The sequence below is a fragment of the Channa argus genome, chromosome 2 (assembly GCF_033026475.1).
Source record: "Channa argus isolate prfri chromosome 2, Channa argus male v1.0, whole genome shotgun sequence".
NCBI classification, from domain to species: domain Eukaryota; kingdom Metazoa; phylum Chordata; class Actinopteri; order Anabantiformes; family Channidae; genus Channa; species Channa argus.
In genome coordinates this window covers 24,763,225-24,781,186 of record NC_090198.1, presented here as the reverse complement: position 1 = coordinate 24,781,186, position 17,962 = coordinate 24,763,225, and the positions used below count along the sequence as shown (strand labels likewise).

The window sequence follows — 17,962 nt, the reverse complement described above, 5'->3', positions numbered from 1 at the left end:
TGAAAATAATGAACAGTCTATGTTAAAACACAAAATATACTTTATTTCTCAAAACTCAAATTCAAACAAGATCTGTAATCCAAATCTGCCTTTTATGAAATAGGATAGATGTTCACACAGATTCATCAGTCACTGTCTAGGAGTGGACTGTTACATTTAATAACACAAATAAGGAACAACCCCATCTGCGGTTGACAAGCAGGACAACTCTCGGATCCTGCCAGTAGAGGGCGAGCTCTACCAGCAGATTTCCCATGAAGTGTTATTTCCTGCTTTTCTTACAACATGATGAGATAAAGCTTCCATCAATCACACATAATAAATTAATCATGAATGTGTTCATTATATTTTTATTGTTTTTAGTGACAAATAATAAAATGCACACTCACATGTTCTTCAACTGTGTCTCATTCCATCTGGGCTCCATGCTGTGCTCATTATGAGGGTTACCAACTGGCCAACAAGTACATCCACAAAAGGTTATGCTTTGTTCATGCACATAGACATTCATACACTCAGGGACACCTATTCACACACACCCTCCAGAGCTCCCTGATACCCCAGTCTCTACCTGGGCACACTGCCAGCTCAAACCATCCTCCATTTCTTTCTCTCCCTCTTTTGCTCTGGATCTCTCTCTGTGTATTCAGTACATATCAGCCAAACCTCACAATGCTGCGTTTACTAAACCAAGTGGCTCTGAAATGTGCTGTGATGTCGCTGTTCCCTCTCTGTGGTGGACTCGCTCTGTGAGGCAGTGCAACACTCAGACAGGTCTGATGGCAGAGAGGAGCTGGGGGACTGTGTGAGAAATGACACAAACATCACCTATCTGGGAAAATCCAGAACAACGGAGGACAAAAAAGGAGGACCAGAGTCAGTTGAAAAACTGAGATCTCGTTTTGTCTACCCACCCCCCTTCTACTCTCCCTCATATGCACACACAGACACACTCTCCCCCTGCCTCTCCCTTCTACCCTCCCTGTTTGTCTGCTCCACTCTCCGATGCTGCTGGTGTGGTGAACAGCAGGACACTCTCGGCTGAGCTGCATGGAGGCACAGGGAGGGGCAGAAAGCCCAGGTAAGAGCCATTTTCTACTCTTTCTTTTCTCCATGCCATGCCTTTTCTCAAATTGCACAAGCCTGGGTACTGGAAAGTGTCTTTGTCTGCTGTATGACTTGTGCTGTGAATGCCTGCCTGCTGTAAGTGTGCTGCTTCACCATGTTTGTTATACATTAGATACTTTCTGCACCTTAACCTCCTTGAACAATGTTTGCCATATGAGTCTATGGTCTGGAGCCATACCACTGCATTTGGCTTTGTGTGTAGTCAAGTTAGTTACTGATATATGTTAGGTTTAAATATAGGTTAAATATAGCAGTGCACCAGTGCCCTATCATTTTCCTCACCTGCGTTCCAGTTGTAGAGGGTCTATTTCTATATTCAAGCTTCGTGTGTAACCTATGGCCTGGCAGTACAGATCTTTTTATATCTGCACACTGAAGCTCAATGGATGAATACAAATTGCAGTACAATAGAGGATGCCTATGGCCTTTGTTTAAAAGCCATCCAGAGAAGCCGGTGCTGTTTGGAACCTCAGCACAATGCCTCAGTGCAACTATTGTACTGCAACATTTCAACATGGGAAGGGTTGATAACTTAATATATATACACAGTGTAAAATACCAATTTCTAAGTCATAAATTTCTTTTAAAACAGTATTTGCTTTGAAAAATACAAAGATGTGCTTCTCATAATCTACAAAGTGAATTAAAGCAATAGAAGGGTATTTATTTGTGAGCTTATTGCATTAGCTGCCTTGGAACCTAAATTCAACCACTATTAAAATGCTGCTTTATTACTCTATGTGGGCTGAGCCAGTGTATACTGCACTTTCATCAGATGCTAATAGTTTTTTAACAAAGATGCTTTTTTCCTGCCATGGCTTTGTTCTACTAATTTTTTTTTACACGCATTACATGTTCGCACTGGTGGCAAGAATTACCCGACAAGTCTGAATTATATGGAACACAATTCTTATGATGTATAACAGAACATTGTCACAAAGTGTGACTTTGGGAGGGTTTTATTTGTACCGGGGCAGACACAGCAGCTGTTGTGAATCAAGGGCCATTCTCAATTGAGAAATTAGTAGCTGACATTTCCTGCCCCACCTGTGGGGATAAGAAATAGTACTAATAGAACATGCACCAACAGTCACCAAAGGGGAATCCTGTCCTCGTGAATGACCATGCTACTTCCTTATGCCTCACCTACATAATCAGTGGCAGATTTACTGATTTACTGAGCCATTAAACCAAGTTTGAGCCACCACATCATGCAGTACCTCATTCCTTTCTCTCACCATCTGTTTATCTTTGGTCAGCTGTTTCAGAGACTGTCTTGGCTGACAGCTCAAGACAGGGTCAGTCATAGTCAGAAAAGGACATGTGTCATAGCTGAATGTCCTTTAACAGCAGTATCTTATACTGTCATTATTTACTCAGGCTTCTTCACAGCCAGCTCGGCAGGCGGTTGTTAAATCGGGCCATCTGTGCAAACAGGTCTTCCTTTACCGTATATGCATAATACGTGGCCAATACTGAAACTCTCTTAAGATCTAGTTTCTTCTATCACAGAACAACATACGACTGTAACTGAGAAGCAGACTCATCTTCCACCAAAGTATCAAACGTGACATATTAGCATCCAAAACAGGAGCATAGTTTAGTCAGAGCTAGTGGAGCTATTACCCAAGTGAGCATATCTTGTAATGTATTTGCATGTAGGAGTTGTAATTTCTTAGTGTGAGATGCAGTAAAACCAAACACGGTTGGACTGTTGATTGATCAGTATGTGTACACTGAGGAAATGTCTATAGGTGTTTCGTATAAACACAGACTCCGTAATTCTGCCAGTCTGTGGCCCATGTAATCTTGTGGGAACAGTTTGGCAAAGAAAAAAGGTTAGTTTTACGGTTGATGAGTAGGATTTGGGCCTTGCTGGCTGAATCGATAGACGGATGGGCAGTAAAAATATAAGGATCAGAAACTCAGCATAACTTCTAAAACGCCTGTTTGTAGGGAAGTTAATGGAAATGGAAAACAAAGCTGCTGATAGACAGTCTAAATATTGAACAAACATTTCATTATAGCAGTCGAGGTAACACTATATTTTTCCAGCTTGCGTGGCTCCTCACTGGGGAAATCAATCAATAGCCAGCAGTTGACAATAGCTTCTTGGGGTGAAATCAGACTCCATCATGTTCTGGCTTGGCCTCGGCTACAACGCACTTTTCACATGAAATGAGAAATGCAGCATTCTAAGAACATACTGCAAGCAGAAACAGTATCAGCCATCTGGTGAGGCCCATTGGGAAGCTGCTATACTCCCACACTACTTTCTATCAACTGTGCGTGCCGTCACAAAAAACAGCCACGCTGTCATGGTGCTCCATACACACAGATATATATATATAAATATAATTTTTTTTTCTATTATCAGTTTTGGAAATTGGAGTTTATATTGCAAGTACAATTTTGTGTAAGCTTTCAATTAGATTTGCACCACTGTCTCTGAGAATTAGCACATACCTCGCTGTGTTTCAGCTGTGTCGAACAGGCAAACGCTTAACCTTGATCAAGTTTAACCAATTTAGAGTTTGTGCATACTTCAGCATTTGAAGGGATGCTATTTTAAGCACCTTCTATTTTCATACTTTGTTAATAGCCTGTGTGAACTTGCTTTTCTATTTTGAATGGATGTTTGAGATGTTTTTCCGTTGGCACGAGCAAAGAGCGTGACCAGGCTTTCAGGAAACATTTTCTTGGTGGAAACATTAAAATGGCCATACTACAACAACTGTTGAATTAGACATCTGCCCACAGTCAAGGAAAGTAAATCACATGTCTAAAACATATATTCTTCATAACATGCTAGGATGCAAACACTGGTCAAATGGACAAACAGACACACAATCAAGATATTTAAGCATTACTGTAAAATGGTTGGGAGAATCAGTTACCTGGGGATAAATGTCCTGCTTGTTTCTGTGCTGGAAAACATTTAACAGGGGTATACAAGGACATCAGACACTGGAATGAACTCAGACTTATTTAAGTGCTAGTAAGATTTTAAGGAATTCTCTTTTCTTTATTAAACAAAAATGTGTCTTTGTGCATTTTTTTAAACAGTATTGTTCTGTGTTAGATTTGGACCTGAGATCTAAGTGTACTAATGTAATCTTACAGTATTTTACAACTTTGGAATCCTATTATCATCATCTTTGCCTTTTCTTCTCTTTACACCTTTTCACTCTCTGCTCTTGTGTCTATTTGTTCTGCTAGAGCCCAATAAAGATATTCAGAAGTTGCTAAAGCCCTCAAGCTCAGGCGACCTAGCCAAGGAGTTGTTCCAGCACCCAGCAGGGGAGGTGGAAGGCGGCCTGTCAGGGCACACTGCTAGCCTGCTGCACATCACTGAGAAGAGACGTGAGTGCCAGGGGAAGCACTGAAGAAGGGGAACATATCAGGGGTTTGGGAGAATGTTGAATATTTGACTTTAGCACGATGCCTGATTGATATAGCCAGAGGCTTCAGGAAAGATGATAAGGAAGAAGTACAGAGCATATCCTGCCTCTGCTAAAGAGAGTCTTATCAGTCACAGTCATGATATGAGTCCAGGCTGAAAATATATGATCTTGAATCCCACTGAATGATCGTCATCTATTAAAGGTTTCCCGGTCCCACATCCTAAAAGATCAGTCTAGCCTTAACCTTGTTTGAAAGAACTCATTGTGCATCGGTCCCACAGAGGCGTCCCTGTACGTGCCAGACTCAGAGCCCAGGGCACAGAAACATGGGTACTGGGGCTACATGGGTGACAAAGCAGCCTTTATCTGCTTCACTAACCAAATAGTTTTCACAGAGACAGCTCATCCAGAGGCGACTGTGTGTGGTTCTGTGATTTCATGTGACCTACTTACTAGCCATGCCACCTGGCAGGCCAGCTAATAGGTTTTTGCAAGAGAGTAGTAGTGAGAAAGACAAAGTATCGTTGCTGATTCAAGTATTTAGAAATGTTTTAAAATGATGTGATATGATTAATTCTGTGTTATCACATTATTATCAGACATCTGGGAAACAAAACCTCCCTTTTTTATTTATTTATTTTTTTACATTTTATTGAGATTTTTTATTAAGGGCGTGTCCATGCTGCTACAGAACCACATTGCAGCTTCAGCCTGAATGGCACAGAAGCCGTTTCCACCCTAGTGCTGCAATTTTATCTCCAAAAGAGGGGATTTATTTTTAGACCCCAGAACAAACAGCCAGCATAAAAAAGACGATCGTCTTAATGGCCCAGAAAACAGCAAGATGTCAGTTGATTTGTAGCAACTCAAGATCAGTTCAAAAGCATGGAGCACAAGTGCTACAGGTGCACAGATACACCCATATAAAACTGCAGCGCAGAGAAATTACTTTTTGGGATTGAGAGGAGGTGAATTATTGAAAATTAAAATTTTAATGGTAACTGATGGAGAGAGAAAAATGTGTTTACATTGATCTTTTCAACTTTATTCACAGTGTTTTAATTTGCCTTCATTACAGTGGTCATCATTAGCAGCTGCTCAGGGTGAACCAATGACCCTGGAGTCCTGATAGGCCAGTAAAGAGAAAAGGGGATTAAAGATTCAAAATGTCACCTGCTTCCCCCTCTGCTCTCTTTTCCTCTCTCCCATGTATACGCTGTATTCTTTGTTCCTACAGGTTAATCTATCTTTACTGTTCAACACGCAAAAAAGTGAAAGGGTACAGAAAATTATTATTAAGTTTTTTTAAAAAACACATTGACTACAAAGGCATGAGACACTGTAGGTGTGAGATTAGGATCAGAGCACAGAAACACCATGCCGGTCACTTGCTCTAAGAAGAAGTGGTGGTCTTTCACATCATCCATCTGCTTGAGGCACAAAATTCTTTTCTTTACATCTCAGCATGAATTCTCTATTGTCAATCCCCCACACTGGCATCTCAGAGCTCCCCTGATTGGCTTTTGAAGCGGAGGCAGTTTTTTTCAGCACATCTGACTGGGAGAGGAAACATACTAATCAATTATTCAAAGAGAAAGGGTGTGGGAGAGGACAAAAAGGGAGAGAGGAATGGGAGCACAATGGGTGTAACCTTGCAAAGGCCTCCCTTCTTCTTCATCTACTTATTGCTTTTCTCTTTCCTCTTTAACTTTTTTAAACATTTACTTTCTTACCTGGCTTCATGTGCCCTTCTTCTCCCATCACCCTGCTTCTCCCCTTTTTCTTCCCATCTCCTCCTCCGCAATTCCAGTTTCTTCACTCTTCTTTAAAGGGGGTTAAAAGAAAGATAGCTGCAGGCAGGAGCCTTCCAGCCCATTAAGTTAAACATATTCATAAACACAGGCAGCAGTTGCATATTGCAGTGTTTCTTCACCCAATAGAACAACACGGTATCAGACAGTAGACATAGAATAATGTTAAAGATGAAATTGTTCTGTTTCCACTGCTGCTCTTAAATTTTATGTTGTGCAGCTGTTAATAGTGGTGACAGTAAAATCTTCTTAGCTAACCAATTTAATAAAGTGTTATGTAGCTCTTGAACGTAAAGGTTTACTTTAAGGAAAAGTGCTTTATTTAGAAAGTGGATATTTGCCGTTTATTAGGATGGTAGACACGACTAACACTAAAATCTAAAAATCAGTCGGCCACATGATCTAATAACATGCTAAATGTGATATATGGCTGTGGTTAATTGTGGGGTAGTTAACCTGTGGAGACATGGGGACTGACATGTCATGAAATCAAAACTGGAAGAGACGAGTACATCTGTAAAAAAAACAGATTTATGGGGAAGTACAGACTGGTATTTACTCATTTGTTTTTCAGGATTTAATGGGTAATATGAGGATAAAGGTGAGCATGTATTTGCAAAGATACACTCCCTTTGTAACGTGCAGGGGAGCACAAAGATGGACTAAAGTGGAGCCATGAGGGATTAGTTTTAAGGGAATATTTTGTTTTATTGGGTGGCAGATTATGTGATGATAGTTGTCAGATATTTAAGAAAAGGTTAAGTAACATCCGCTCTAAGTCTGGCTTATGTTGACTATTGTACAAAGGTATTTCAATCACAGCAACAATTCCTAAACATTTCTCAACTACACATTTGGGAATAAAGAAAGACGTCACCAAGCACTGTGTCTGGCTGATGGGTTTTTCATCATTCTAGTACAACAGCAGCACAGACAAATAACATAATGGAGGCAAATAATTGTTTGCTTCAGTGTCTGTTTGGGGTTTGTTGAATATATGATCAATTTTGAGAGTGATCAAAGTTACCTTGAAGTTTAAGGTTGTCTTAAAGATTTAGTCTAAAAGGATTAAATGACCACTATCACCTCCATTCATTACAATCTTTCATCATTCTACTTTTCCCATCTTTATTGCCATTCTGTGAGCCTCCTCCATCATCTCTGTTTTGTTTTTTGTTTTTTACATGTGAAGAATTTACATGCAGGCCACGTAATCACTGGCTTTGTGAATATTCAACCATTTCTTATTTACCTGTGTCGAGGCCAGTGTGTGACCCAGTCCTGAAGTAAAGAATGGGCAGGACTGTACATTTTGAAAAAACAGAATGTTTGGGGTGAAATAAAGGGGAGGTGAGATGGGTTTTGTGTTTGGTTGCCTTTAGACTCATTTCTTATTTGTATTCTCCCACACTCACAGTTTTTGTTTTCAGTCCTCGTGTCTCCTGGCACTTCTGATGTTGAGTGTTTTAATATAACTGAAACATGACACATTGATCAGCCACTGCCTTGGCATGATGATGAGTCTCCTTTAAATCAATATGTACTCTATCCCGAGGACAAAGCAGCAAATTAAATGCAGCAGCAGCAGGAGAGGAAGCTCTGCTTCCTCAGCCTGAAGCACAGTCTTAAACAGCCTGGAAAACAGCAGGCAAATGACACAGGGTAACAACAGCTTTCAACCTGTCACATAACCCATAGTTTTCTTCACTAACCCACACCCACAAATAACCAGTCAAGTGTTTCATTCAGACCTGGCATTGCATGGCAGGCAGCCATCCCCTGACTCCTCAGAAAACAAAAACACACCTCCATTTGCCTCAGTGCAGTCTCCCAACATCTATCTTACATTAAAAAGGTAGATTAGTTCAGCTCTATTACACAGAATTCCTAACTTGGGTGATGCTGAGTCAGGAAGATATTGTTCTCTAGCTCAGCTTTGTGTACAAATTGCAGAGACTTTCTTTAAGTTTTACGACACATACAGGTGCTTTGTGGGCTGCCTGATCTGAATTTTGAGTCTGGCACACCGATGCACACAACAAATAAAACCCTGCTGAGTGCTGCAGTAGAAACGTGAGTTCTGCCTGTTAAAGAACGAGCGACTTCAGACATAAACAGGTACAAAATAGCTCAGAGAAATATAGGGATCACAAGCATCACTGGTCATTTTCAAGGCATCTAGTGTGTCTGAAACACTGAAACACTTACAAGAGATGCAAATAAAAGTAGATAAAAGAGTAAAAATCCTCTTTGCTGAAATTGATTTTACAGTTGGACCACTATTGATTTGATTAGGAGCACAATGCAGATTCAAGAGCAGTAATATTGCACATGGTGGGCCAGGAGCTCTGTGTTCAGAATGAACGTATCCTTTCTTTAGCACCTTTTAAAAAGAGCTGCTTTTTCTCTGCAATTTCAGCAAAAACAAGTGGATTTAAACTTTCCACTAAACCTAAAACCTGCTGTTTTCTCTCTTGTAGAACCACTGAGCAGTGTGTCTTCTTTAGAGGTGCATTTTGACCTCCTGGATCTTACTGAGTTGACTGACATGTCTGACCAGGAACTGGCTGAAGTTTTTGCTGACTCTGATGAGGAGAATCACAACGAGTCCCCTTCAGGTAAGGCTTGCAAAGGCTTGCTTTTAATATTAAATAATAATAACAAAATACAAGGAGCGGGAACCTCTCTTATCACAAACATAATTAACAGGAATAAAAAATACTTTTAAGCAGGTCTTGTGAAGAAAACAATGCATGTTATGTAGAATTTGTTGATGCTGAGGACTTCATCGCACAGCATCGGTCTCACATTAGCCAGATCAAATGCAGTGGATGATCCTGCACGTTAGCAAATTAAAGAGGTGAGATACTTTACTCTGCACGTGCCATAGCAGCACCTACAGAATACAAATAAAGACTAGCATGTCTTTCTCTCAATTTGCAAGAGGAAGCAAAAAAATCGTTATGTTTTATGCATGAGCTGTGAGCTCCATCCTATTTGTAGGCGCTGAACTCTCTCCTCTGACACTCGTGCTTGTCACCACCGCCTACAGAATTTAAAGGTTCAGTGTTAGAGCATCGGGTTGGGATGCATAAGGCAGCAGGTTTGAATCCCACGTGGCCCTGTGTGTGGCCCCGCCCAGTCACTAAGGGCCACCTTGGTGCTGGTCCCAAGCCCTGATGAAAAAAAATGGGAGGGTTGCGGCAGGAAGGACATCCAGTGTAAAAAAAAAAACACGTTCTGCTGTGGCGACCCCTGAAGCGACATACCAAAAGCCGTTGATCTTTGACTGACACAGTTTATGAAATGTGGTAGAAGGACCGTAAATTCTGTGCATGGTCAATGCTACAGGAGTAGTAGAAGACTTTTTTTAAATGTCAGACTTGAATGGTGTCATTCATTGGGGTTGAAACCTTTTCTCATACTTTGGCTGAGACTGCTTGTAGGTAAATAGGTATATAAATATAAATCTGGCATCAAGGCTGAGTGACACTGTCAGACCCTGATGGTGGAGGGTAAGAACACAAATCATTACCGTGGATTGTTAAAGTACTGAAAAACACACATATTCACATATTCAGACATACTTTCTACTTTATCTAAAAACTTTTATACTACAGCTTTATTTTATTTCTTTCCATTTTCAATTAATTTTGTCTTGCTTTTTTATTATAATCTCTCCTTCTTCCACAACATTTTCTCTCTTTTCTGTTTATCACTAATCTTCCATATGGTGCTTTATTAAGTGTGAGTTATGGTCCCAGTTGGCCATCTGTGCGACAGTTTCGTATATGTCACTGTCTGCAGTTTCACAGCCAATTATTTCAATTTGATTAAAGTTTACTTCTCACTCCTGCTAGTGCTAAGACAACTATGTAAGACAGACTTGTAGCTGCCCAGAATAGGAATTTGTTTACCAACTGAGTTTTACTAGCTAGACCACAGCAGTAGGTTTGCTTAAACTAAATGGACGTGTGGTTGCAGCACTGTAGTCTGCAAACTGCAAATTTTAGCATCTTAAATCAAACACTTGCAGGTGAATTAGTGAGTTAGTGTTGTGGGTTGCTGGGATGCAGAAGTCTCTAAGCTCAAATCCCAGTCCATGCACAAGTGTTTCCTTCAGCAAAACACTCATCCCTCACTCCCCAGGCACAGCCTCTGGGTGATCAGTGGGTTAAATGCAGACAATAAATTTCACTGTAACATGTGCTGAATTAAGCTTAAGCTATGTTAATGTACGGTGTAATGTCTATTCTTAAATATAAAAGTCACATGAAACAAAATGACAGTTGACACAACATTAAAAGTTTTTTTGCTCACGTTTGTCCAGGGTGTCTTGGCTCCATCAGGCCCACAACGCCAAACAGGATAAGGATTACTGATGATGGATGGATGAGCATGAGCTTTCCACAATGTTTTATAGCTTTGGAAATGCAAATGCATAAATATTCTGGTTCACTCAACAAAAATGTGTACACCAAGGTCAAAGAATACGACTTGTTTTCTGACAAAACACAAAAGGTTGGCATCAACTCTATATGACATAGATAAACTTACCTACATTTTAAATTAATTGAGCAGACGTCCCCCCTTTTCAGCTGTCTTCACCTCCACCACACTAAGCTTACTCGGATTCTACAACAACAGCTGCTTTCCAGTGGCCATACATTGCAGGTGCCAGAGACACAAACAGCCAGAAGGCATCCACTGTGCTCCTTTCTGCTAATCACGATGAAGCCCTGCTGTCAACAGATGGAAAGCTGTTATGATATTGAATTTATGGATTTACACAGCCTTAAATCTCAGAGAAAAAAAACCCAAAACCTAACAATAATGGAGCCCAAAAGAATTACATACTTAGGTGATTGTTTGCATTGGCATTCAGAGACCTCAGAATAAGCAATGTGTGCCATTCACTCTTCTATTTCTACTTGCATAAATCTTGGATAAAAATAGATCAGCCTATCTGAGAAAGCAGCAAACATTTCCTCCTCACTGAGTCTTTAACCTTTTGGCATAAGATTCTTCACTTTGTGCAGCATATTTCTTTAACTTGCTTTCAAAAATCTCTCATTTCTACCTGTGAGCTGCTTTTGTCTAATGCCACAGAAACAATCGTCATCCTCCTCTGCTTCACCCTCGCTCCCTTAGCTTGGCTTCAGCTTTCATTTCCAGTTTTTGCCTCAGATATGAGTTGTACAGAAGAAGGATTACAATCCCAGATGTATAGTATGTAGTCACCAAGATGGCTTTGGTTTTCTGCAGAAAACTGGAATGTTTTTGCCCCAAAAGCATCATTAGTTCTAGCTTAAGGAAATAACAAGGTTCAGGTGAACCTACAGAAGGATCTTCACAGATTTAGCTTTATCAGTTGGTCAAGATAAAGTCTTTTAGATGTGAGGTGAAACTTCACTACAATAAAGTCCGGTTGCTACTGAACAGCACCTTTGGGAATATACTGTATGTAGTTGTGGTGCAAACAAGCATTTATGACAGGTCAATGGAACAGAACGATGTGCTGTCTTACACTGAGTCTCTGGAGGGCGTCACAGACTGGTGCTCAAACAATGAGTCTGTCAAAAATGATAAGACCAAATGTCATTAGCTAATGAAGTAACAGTACAGCTGGTGTAACAGTAGGTGGTGTCAGCACATTTGTTGGTTTGACTGATCCATACATATATGGGTATATATACCACAGCATATCTATATTACTCTCATTCAATTATATGACGATAATGTTTCATTGTGGTATATGGTTAGAGTTGAGATGCTTACTTTGCCAGAAACTGGAAAGAAATGACACGACATCTCACAAAATAAACACTAAAAAAAACACATTTCACAATCTAATCAGTGATGTCAATACTCACAATAGGTGTTTCCAATCTGCTAACACCTGCAGTGATGTCACTGCTTGGCTCACAACCACAAGTGAAGCATGTCGACAGTTTTAGCCCACAGAGACGCTGTACAGCCACAGCTTTCTGTCTTTGGCTGGGATTTAACCTTGAGGACCAGTAGACCGCATTTTATAGATCCACTATAAAACCTCTTTGAACGTAAAACATCAGATTCCAGCTGAACCAGCTGAGTTGGGGGCCTTTCCAGTCTTTTGATGAAATTACAGATGATCTTTGAAAAATACTTGCCCCAGTTGCCAAACACTGCGGGGTCTGCGCTACAATTAGCATGCACAAAAGAACTGAGCTGTTATTCTATGATAGTTTGCCTGTGTCTTCTCATGTTTTCAGTTTAAACTATAAGTTATGCAGCACTGCACAGACTGAAGACTAAAATGGCTGCTGGCCAGCAGCACAGAAGGACGGCAGCACCCTATAGCTTGGGGTATTCTGTGTATGTGACAGTGAGCAAGTAACAGACAAAAAAAGGCTTGAAAAAAAAGGGGAGCGGAGTAAGGAAACATGCATTTACATTGTGATTAAGTATGTAATTACTTTACCATATAAGTGTGCAAACATTTGACTGTGTGTCTGTGTGTGTGTGTGTGTGTTTTACTGGACTAAGATTCAGTCTTTCCATTAGATGTCAGGGCAGAAACAGGTCAACAGAAAAGTGAGTAATACATACAATAAGGGGCAAAAAGATAATGTGCATTAAACAGAAATGAACTTATAGGCTATAAAAGAGGTTCTACACATATAAGACACATTTATATAACTGCAACATAGAGTCATTAGCAGGTATCTGTGATGCTCACTGCAGCAGACTTCTTCATGCTGAGGAGGTTGTTATCATTAAAATGAAACAGCAACACTATCAATCTCCTGAGATCAATGTGTGTTTTCTCTCTCTCTCCTTTGTTGCTCAGTCACAGGTGTGTGTGAGAGAGAGAGGAAATGGATTAGACTTTAAAGAGCTATGAAAGTCAGGTACTGAGTGTGACGTTCAGATAGCAGACCTAAGATTAGACTGACAGGCAGTGATAGGCAGAGTGACTTGTCAGGTCTCCATCAGTCCTTTCCTCTGTAGTCAGAAGAGCAGCTGTCTTCTAGCAGGATGAAGATCACCACCAAGTGGCATGAAGCAGCAATGGCAAACAAACCTACACAAAGAGAAAAAGGAAACTCTGGATCATTTTAGATGCATCAAGTGATACAGACGGATTTACCTATTCTTGGCAGGTCATTGTGCCACTTTCATATTTTAAAGAATCTGGCATGAACAGCAGCTTGCTCTTGTCTAAAAATGGCTGGTAAGCATGTGTGTGTGTGTGTGTGTGCTGGCATGCTACATACTGTAGACTAAAGGCAAAAGAGAGCAGCCAGAGTATCTTGAAAAGGTTTCTGTTGCATTTCGACAGCTGAGCTGCAGGGAAAGGTTTGCGCGGGAGTGGAGCTGTATTCGCTGACACTAGTAAACATTTACACAATTATATTATCAAGCTCAACTTGTGTGAAACCTGAAAGGGTGTGTAAAGTGACCTCCTCGTGTCCATTTCTGGTTTTCAGGTTCCCACCAGCCTGTACTGCCTAGAGGAGGGTATATGCGTTCTCCCTCGTGGACACGCTGCAGTAAAGTGGAGCCACCAAGGGAGAGGAAGCACCACAGCGACTCGGACACCGCAGAGCCCTTAATGAAGCTGGAAAGGCCAAAGCAGCCCTGATATCTGAGGCGAAACAGCCCGAACGCAGAGAGAGAAAACCGAGAGCCAGACAGACGCAGCCAGAGTGGGAACACAAAGCGGACCAAGAGGCCCCTGCCACCTCCACCCCCCCGTCTGTCACCGTGCACTCACATAATGTTTCATGGTGCTGAATAGATGAATTCAGGTTGGACTCTGGACACTGTGCTCTGTACTTTGACTAAAGCTGTTGAGATGCGCAATACACACTCTCTCCTTTGCTCGCTCTTTCTCTCTCTCTCTCTCTCTCTCTCTCTCTCTCTCTCTCTCTCTCTCTCTCTCTCTCTCTCTCTCTCTCTTTCTCACACACATACACACACAAATCATTGTGATTTTAATGCAAGGGGTTTTTACCATATTCTGCGCTGCCAGATGATTTTAAGCTTTGTCTTTGAACAACAGGGTATAAGATGAGCAGTTTAACAGCTCCTCCATCCCCACAACCTCTCTTCCTCTTGGTGGTGGGAAATAGACCGGGCACTGAGATTGGCACTAAGTTGTGTCCAAACCTATCACATGATGTTAAGACACTGTCTTGTTAATTCATGCTGAATTAACAAGACAAGAGTTGAAACTCAATCAATACAGAAAAAAACAGACTTAGGGTGTAACTTAATGTTTGAAAGTGCTTGAAAATCCGACTGTTGCCAGTAATTAATGTGACTTGAACAGTGGAGGTGGGTTTCAGTGAGGCCACACTCTATCCAAAAGACCTGCTCTATCGTAATGAAGAATGTGTGTTATTTCCAAAGCCTAAATATTGCACTTCACTCACTGAGTTGTATGTACAGTGTCCTCCAGAATTATTGGCATTTGGTGCAGATGAATCAAAAGATAAACAGACCAAGTAGCTGCTGTTGTCATTTAAAAATGGTAGCTGGCACAATGATGCTTAGCTGATTAAAGTTGGGAATCCAAAGTGGGTGGTCAGATTCCATTAAACATGCATTTACTAGTTGGGTGATACTTGACTTAGTCAGAAGGTAGAATTGCAGCTCAGTCAGGTGGATTTGCATGATGCCAAAAATAAAACAAAGTGCCAACAATTTTGTAATCGTCTTTCAAACGCTGAATTTAACTTATGATGCAATACTCCTCATATTTGTGAGCAAAGTAAACTTGATTTATTTATCTCACTTTTAGCTTCTCTATACCAGAAGTTCCAATAATTCTGAATTCTTTGACACAATGCATCAAAAGTGACACTTGGGTGGTAGAAGAATAAATAAAAGTCCTGAAAAGGATGTCTTTGTCTGATGTATGATGTGTGGCACGCATGAAAAAAATCACTACATGTTATAGAAAAATATCAAGTTTTAAACTACGTTTAGATTTCAATACTAAATCTCTAGTCTCTTTATTATGAAATTCTACTGAATAAAGTGGAACAAGGAGGGAGAACTAGCCACAAAAAGTACAAACATACGTAGGAAAACATCTTCTCTTTAGGCAGGCATTACTTTAGCAGTTATAACTTAATGCCACAAAGGTTATTTTCTGTAAATCATTTATCCGACTTTTAATTTAAATTTAACAAAATGCTTGCACACAACTGGCAACAATCCTTTAGATTAATTGTGCAAAGAAATTCTCCAAAGCCTCACAGGTTCTTGAAGGTTTTGATAAGGCTGACGCATGTGTTATTTGTCAGCATCACACATTGTCAGCATTTTGAATCTATATTTACTCAGGTTGTTCCAGGTAATGTCAGTACCAGAAGTAAAAGAACCTATGGTTAGATGCTAAATTGTCTCCTAAAAGAGAAGCGGGTTTAGCACAGGTGTGAAAAAAAATGTATGTTCAATATCACAAACACTGGGCATAAAACCATCCTGCTGCATTGATTAAAGTTTTGTAAATTTAAGATGAGAAAATGGTCCCAGGAGCTGATTGGAGAAAATGTCAAACATTTTAAGCTCACACTGATCATACTGCAAGGATTAAGTTCAAGTATAATTTTACATTAAATCAGTTTACTTAGCACAGCAGCTACTGGCCTATTATTTAAGACATTATTAAGATTTAAATACATTAAATGAGAGCTCTACAGGATTGGTTTTCAGCTTATCGTGTTCGTATCACAGTTAGCAAAACATTCAAACATGATTGTTATTCTTCTCAGTTGTTTTCAGTAACAGGGTGACCAATTTAAAGGCAGGGAAGTCTACATCCATGCTGGCTCTCATGACTAAGACACACCGAAGAGAGGAAAACAACCTGAAGTACCTGTAATTTACAATTTCTAACAAAGAAGAGAAGAAAGTAGGTTTTTTGATTGAAGTGTTGTTCATAACCATGAACATAATGAAATGGTGCCAAAAGCTGGGAGCATTCTGATTGCATTTATTGATTTATGGAAATCTCTACAGACTGAAGAATAAGCACCTACTATAGTAAAAACTGAGTAAGGGTGGACAAGATTAATGAGAATCTAAATGAATAAGAATCTAAAATCTATTTGATTTCAGCACAGGATCTTGACCACTACATATGTATGTTTCAAGTAATGTGAATTAGAAAGCATATCTCAGCTTTCATCACAATAACTACCGGTTATTCTGTGGTACAGTATATTTGTCAGTGTTACTGCACTGGGAACCATGGAAGGCAGGTTGTAGAAGGCACCAGTGAAATGTAAGCTACAAAATGTGCTCTCAAGGAAGTTTTAGCTTATTTATTTTTAATACCGTGTCTTTAATCGTGAGCCCCATGTTGGAATTCCCTCTGCAAGTACTAGATTAAACAATTCCATAGAGTATAATTGTGGTTGTAAAAGACCCACACGCCGCTCCTCGTTTGCAGCCATCATTAAATTGTGGTGGGGCTTTTTGCCAGAGCTTCTACAAGCAGCAGTCTGGTCCAATTATATTTATAGTTACATGAAAAAGTCTGCAAAAAGTTTAAAACAAAGAATGTTGTTTGTCAACGTAATATTTTATGCAAGTTTAGTTAGTACAAATGTTGTTTGATCAGAAATGAATTTTTTAAATTTATTTATCAAGGGGGATGCAAACTTTTGCACTTTTGTAATTTTTGATATTAATACTCTGACCAATTTTTAAACTTCTGATGATAAAAGAACATTTGTACTTGCTGAATGTGCATTATTATATTAACTTTATGGTTATGTTTGCACCCCTTACAGTGAAATGGCATGTAGTGATGCAAGGGATGCAAACTTAACTCCAAACATAACATAATAATAATGCACATTCCACTGGTACAAATGTTAATCCATCATCAAAAGAAATGATGAAGAAGAAATGTCTCTGCTTCATGTGACGCAAATACAAGATAGGACAGATGGGAAAAGTTGTTGTTGTTTTTTTAAGTGCATTGGAGGTCGTGGAAAACTTCTGTATTTTATGTGCTGCCATTGAGGCTACTGAGCACGCAGAGGTTGGTACTGTAGCTCGTTTCACGAGGCTGGGCCTCCAGCTACAAGTATATGGGAGATATGTTTTGCAAATTCAGCAGATGTTTTTCATTCCCCTCACAAAAGCTCCTCATAGGATGACTTGTCTTGAAAGGGACGAGGACCTAGAATCTCCAACAAGTCAGCCATGTCTAAAGTTTCCTTTTCTAGGAGACATTTTGCCACCTGCAACACATAACAAAAAATAGTAAAAAAAGTAAAAACTACCTTTAACAATGAATGTTTTTAACTCCATCATCAGTATCTAATATCTGGCCTGCTAAAGTAAGACTCAGTAAATCTGTTCTGCTGGTTCCAGGAGCTTACAGAGCCAAACGTTTTCCACCAGCAGAGAGAGAATTTAAAAGCATCAAGAAAGATGGGTGGCACAGCAAGAGGAATGTGCTACATCAAGGCTCACTTCGTTTGCCACAGACATTCAGACATGCTGCAGTCGTGACAGTAGCTACAGCAGCTGGAGGCGGCAGTGAGAGAATTCTTAATGTTAAAACTCTAAAAGCGATGACTAACCCTGTTAGCTCTTATTTGGTCACAACTA

The 17,962-nt window shown here is 40.0% G+C and overlaps 1 protein-coding gene across 1 annotated transcript; it reads left to right on the top strand.

Annotated features, from left to right (window-relative positions):
• Positions 1-617: 617 nt before the first annotated feature.
• On the top strand, positions 618-14,311 carry dbndd1 (dysbindin domain containing 1). Its single transcript, XM_067486983.1, has 4 exons — positions 618-1,081; positions 4,348-4,491; positions 8,824-8,961; positions 13,816-14,311. The coding sequence occupies exons 1-4, from the start codon at positions 1,051-1,053 to the stop codon at positions 13,968-13,970; spliced, it is 468 nt and encodes a 155-aa protein (XP_067343084.1). The 5' UTR covers positions 618-1,050; the 3' UTR covers positions 13,971-14,311.
• The last annotated feature ends 3,651 nt before the right edge of the window (positions 14,312-17,962 follow it).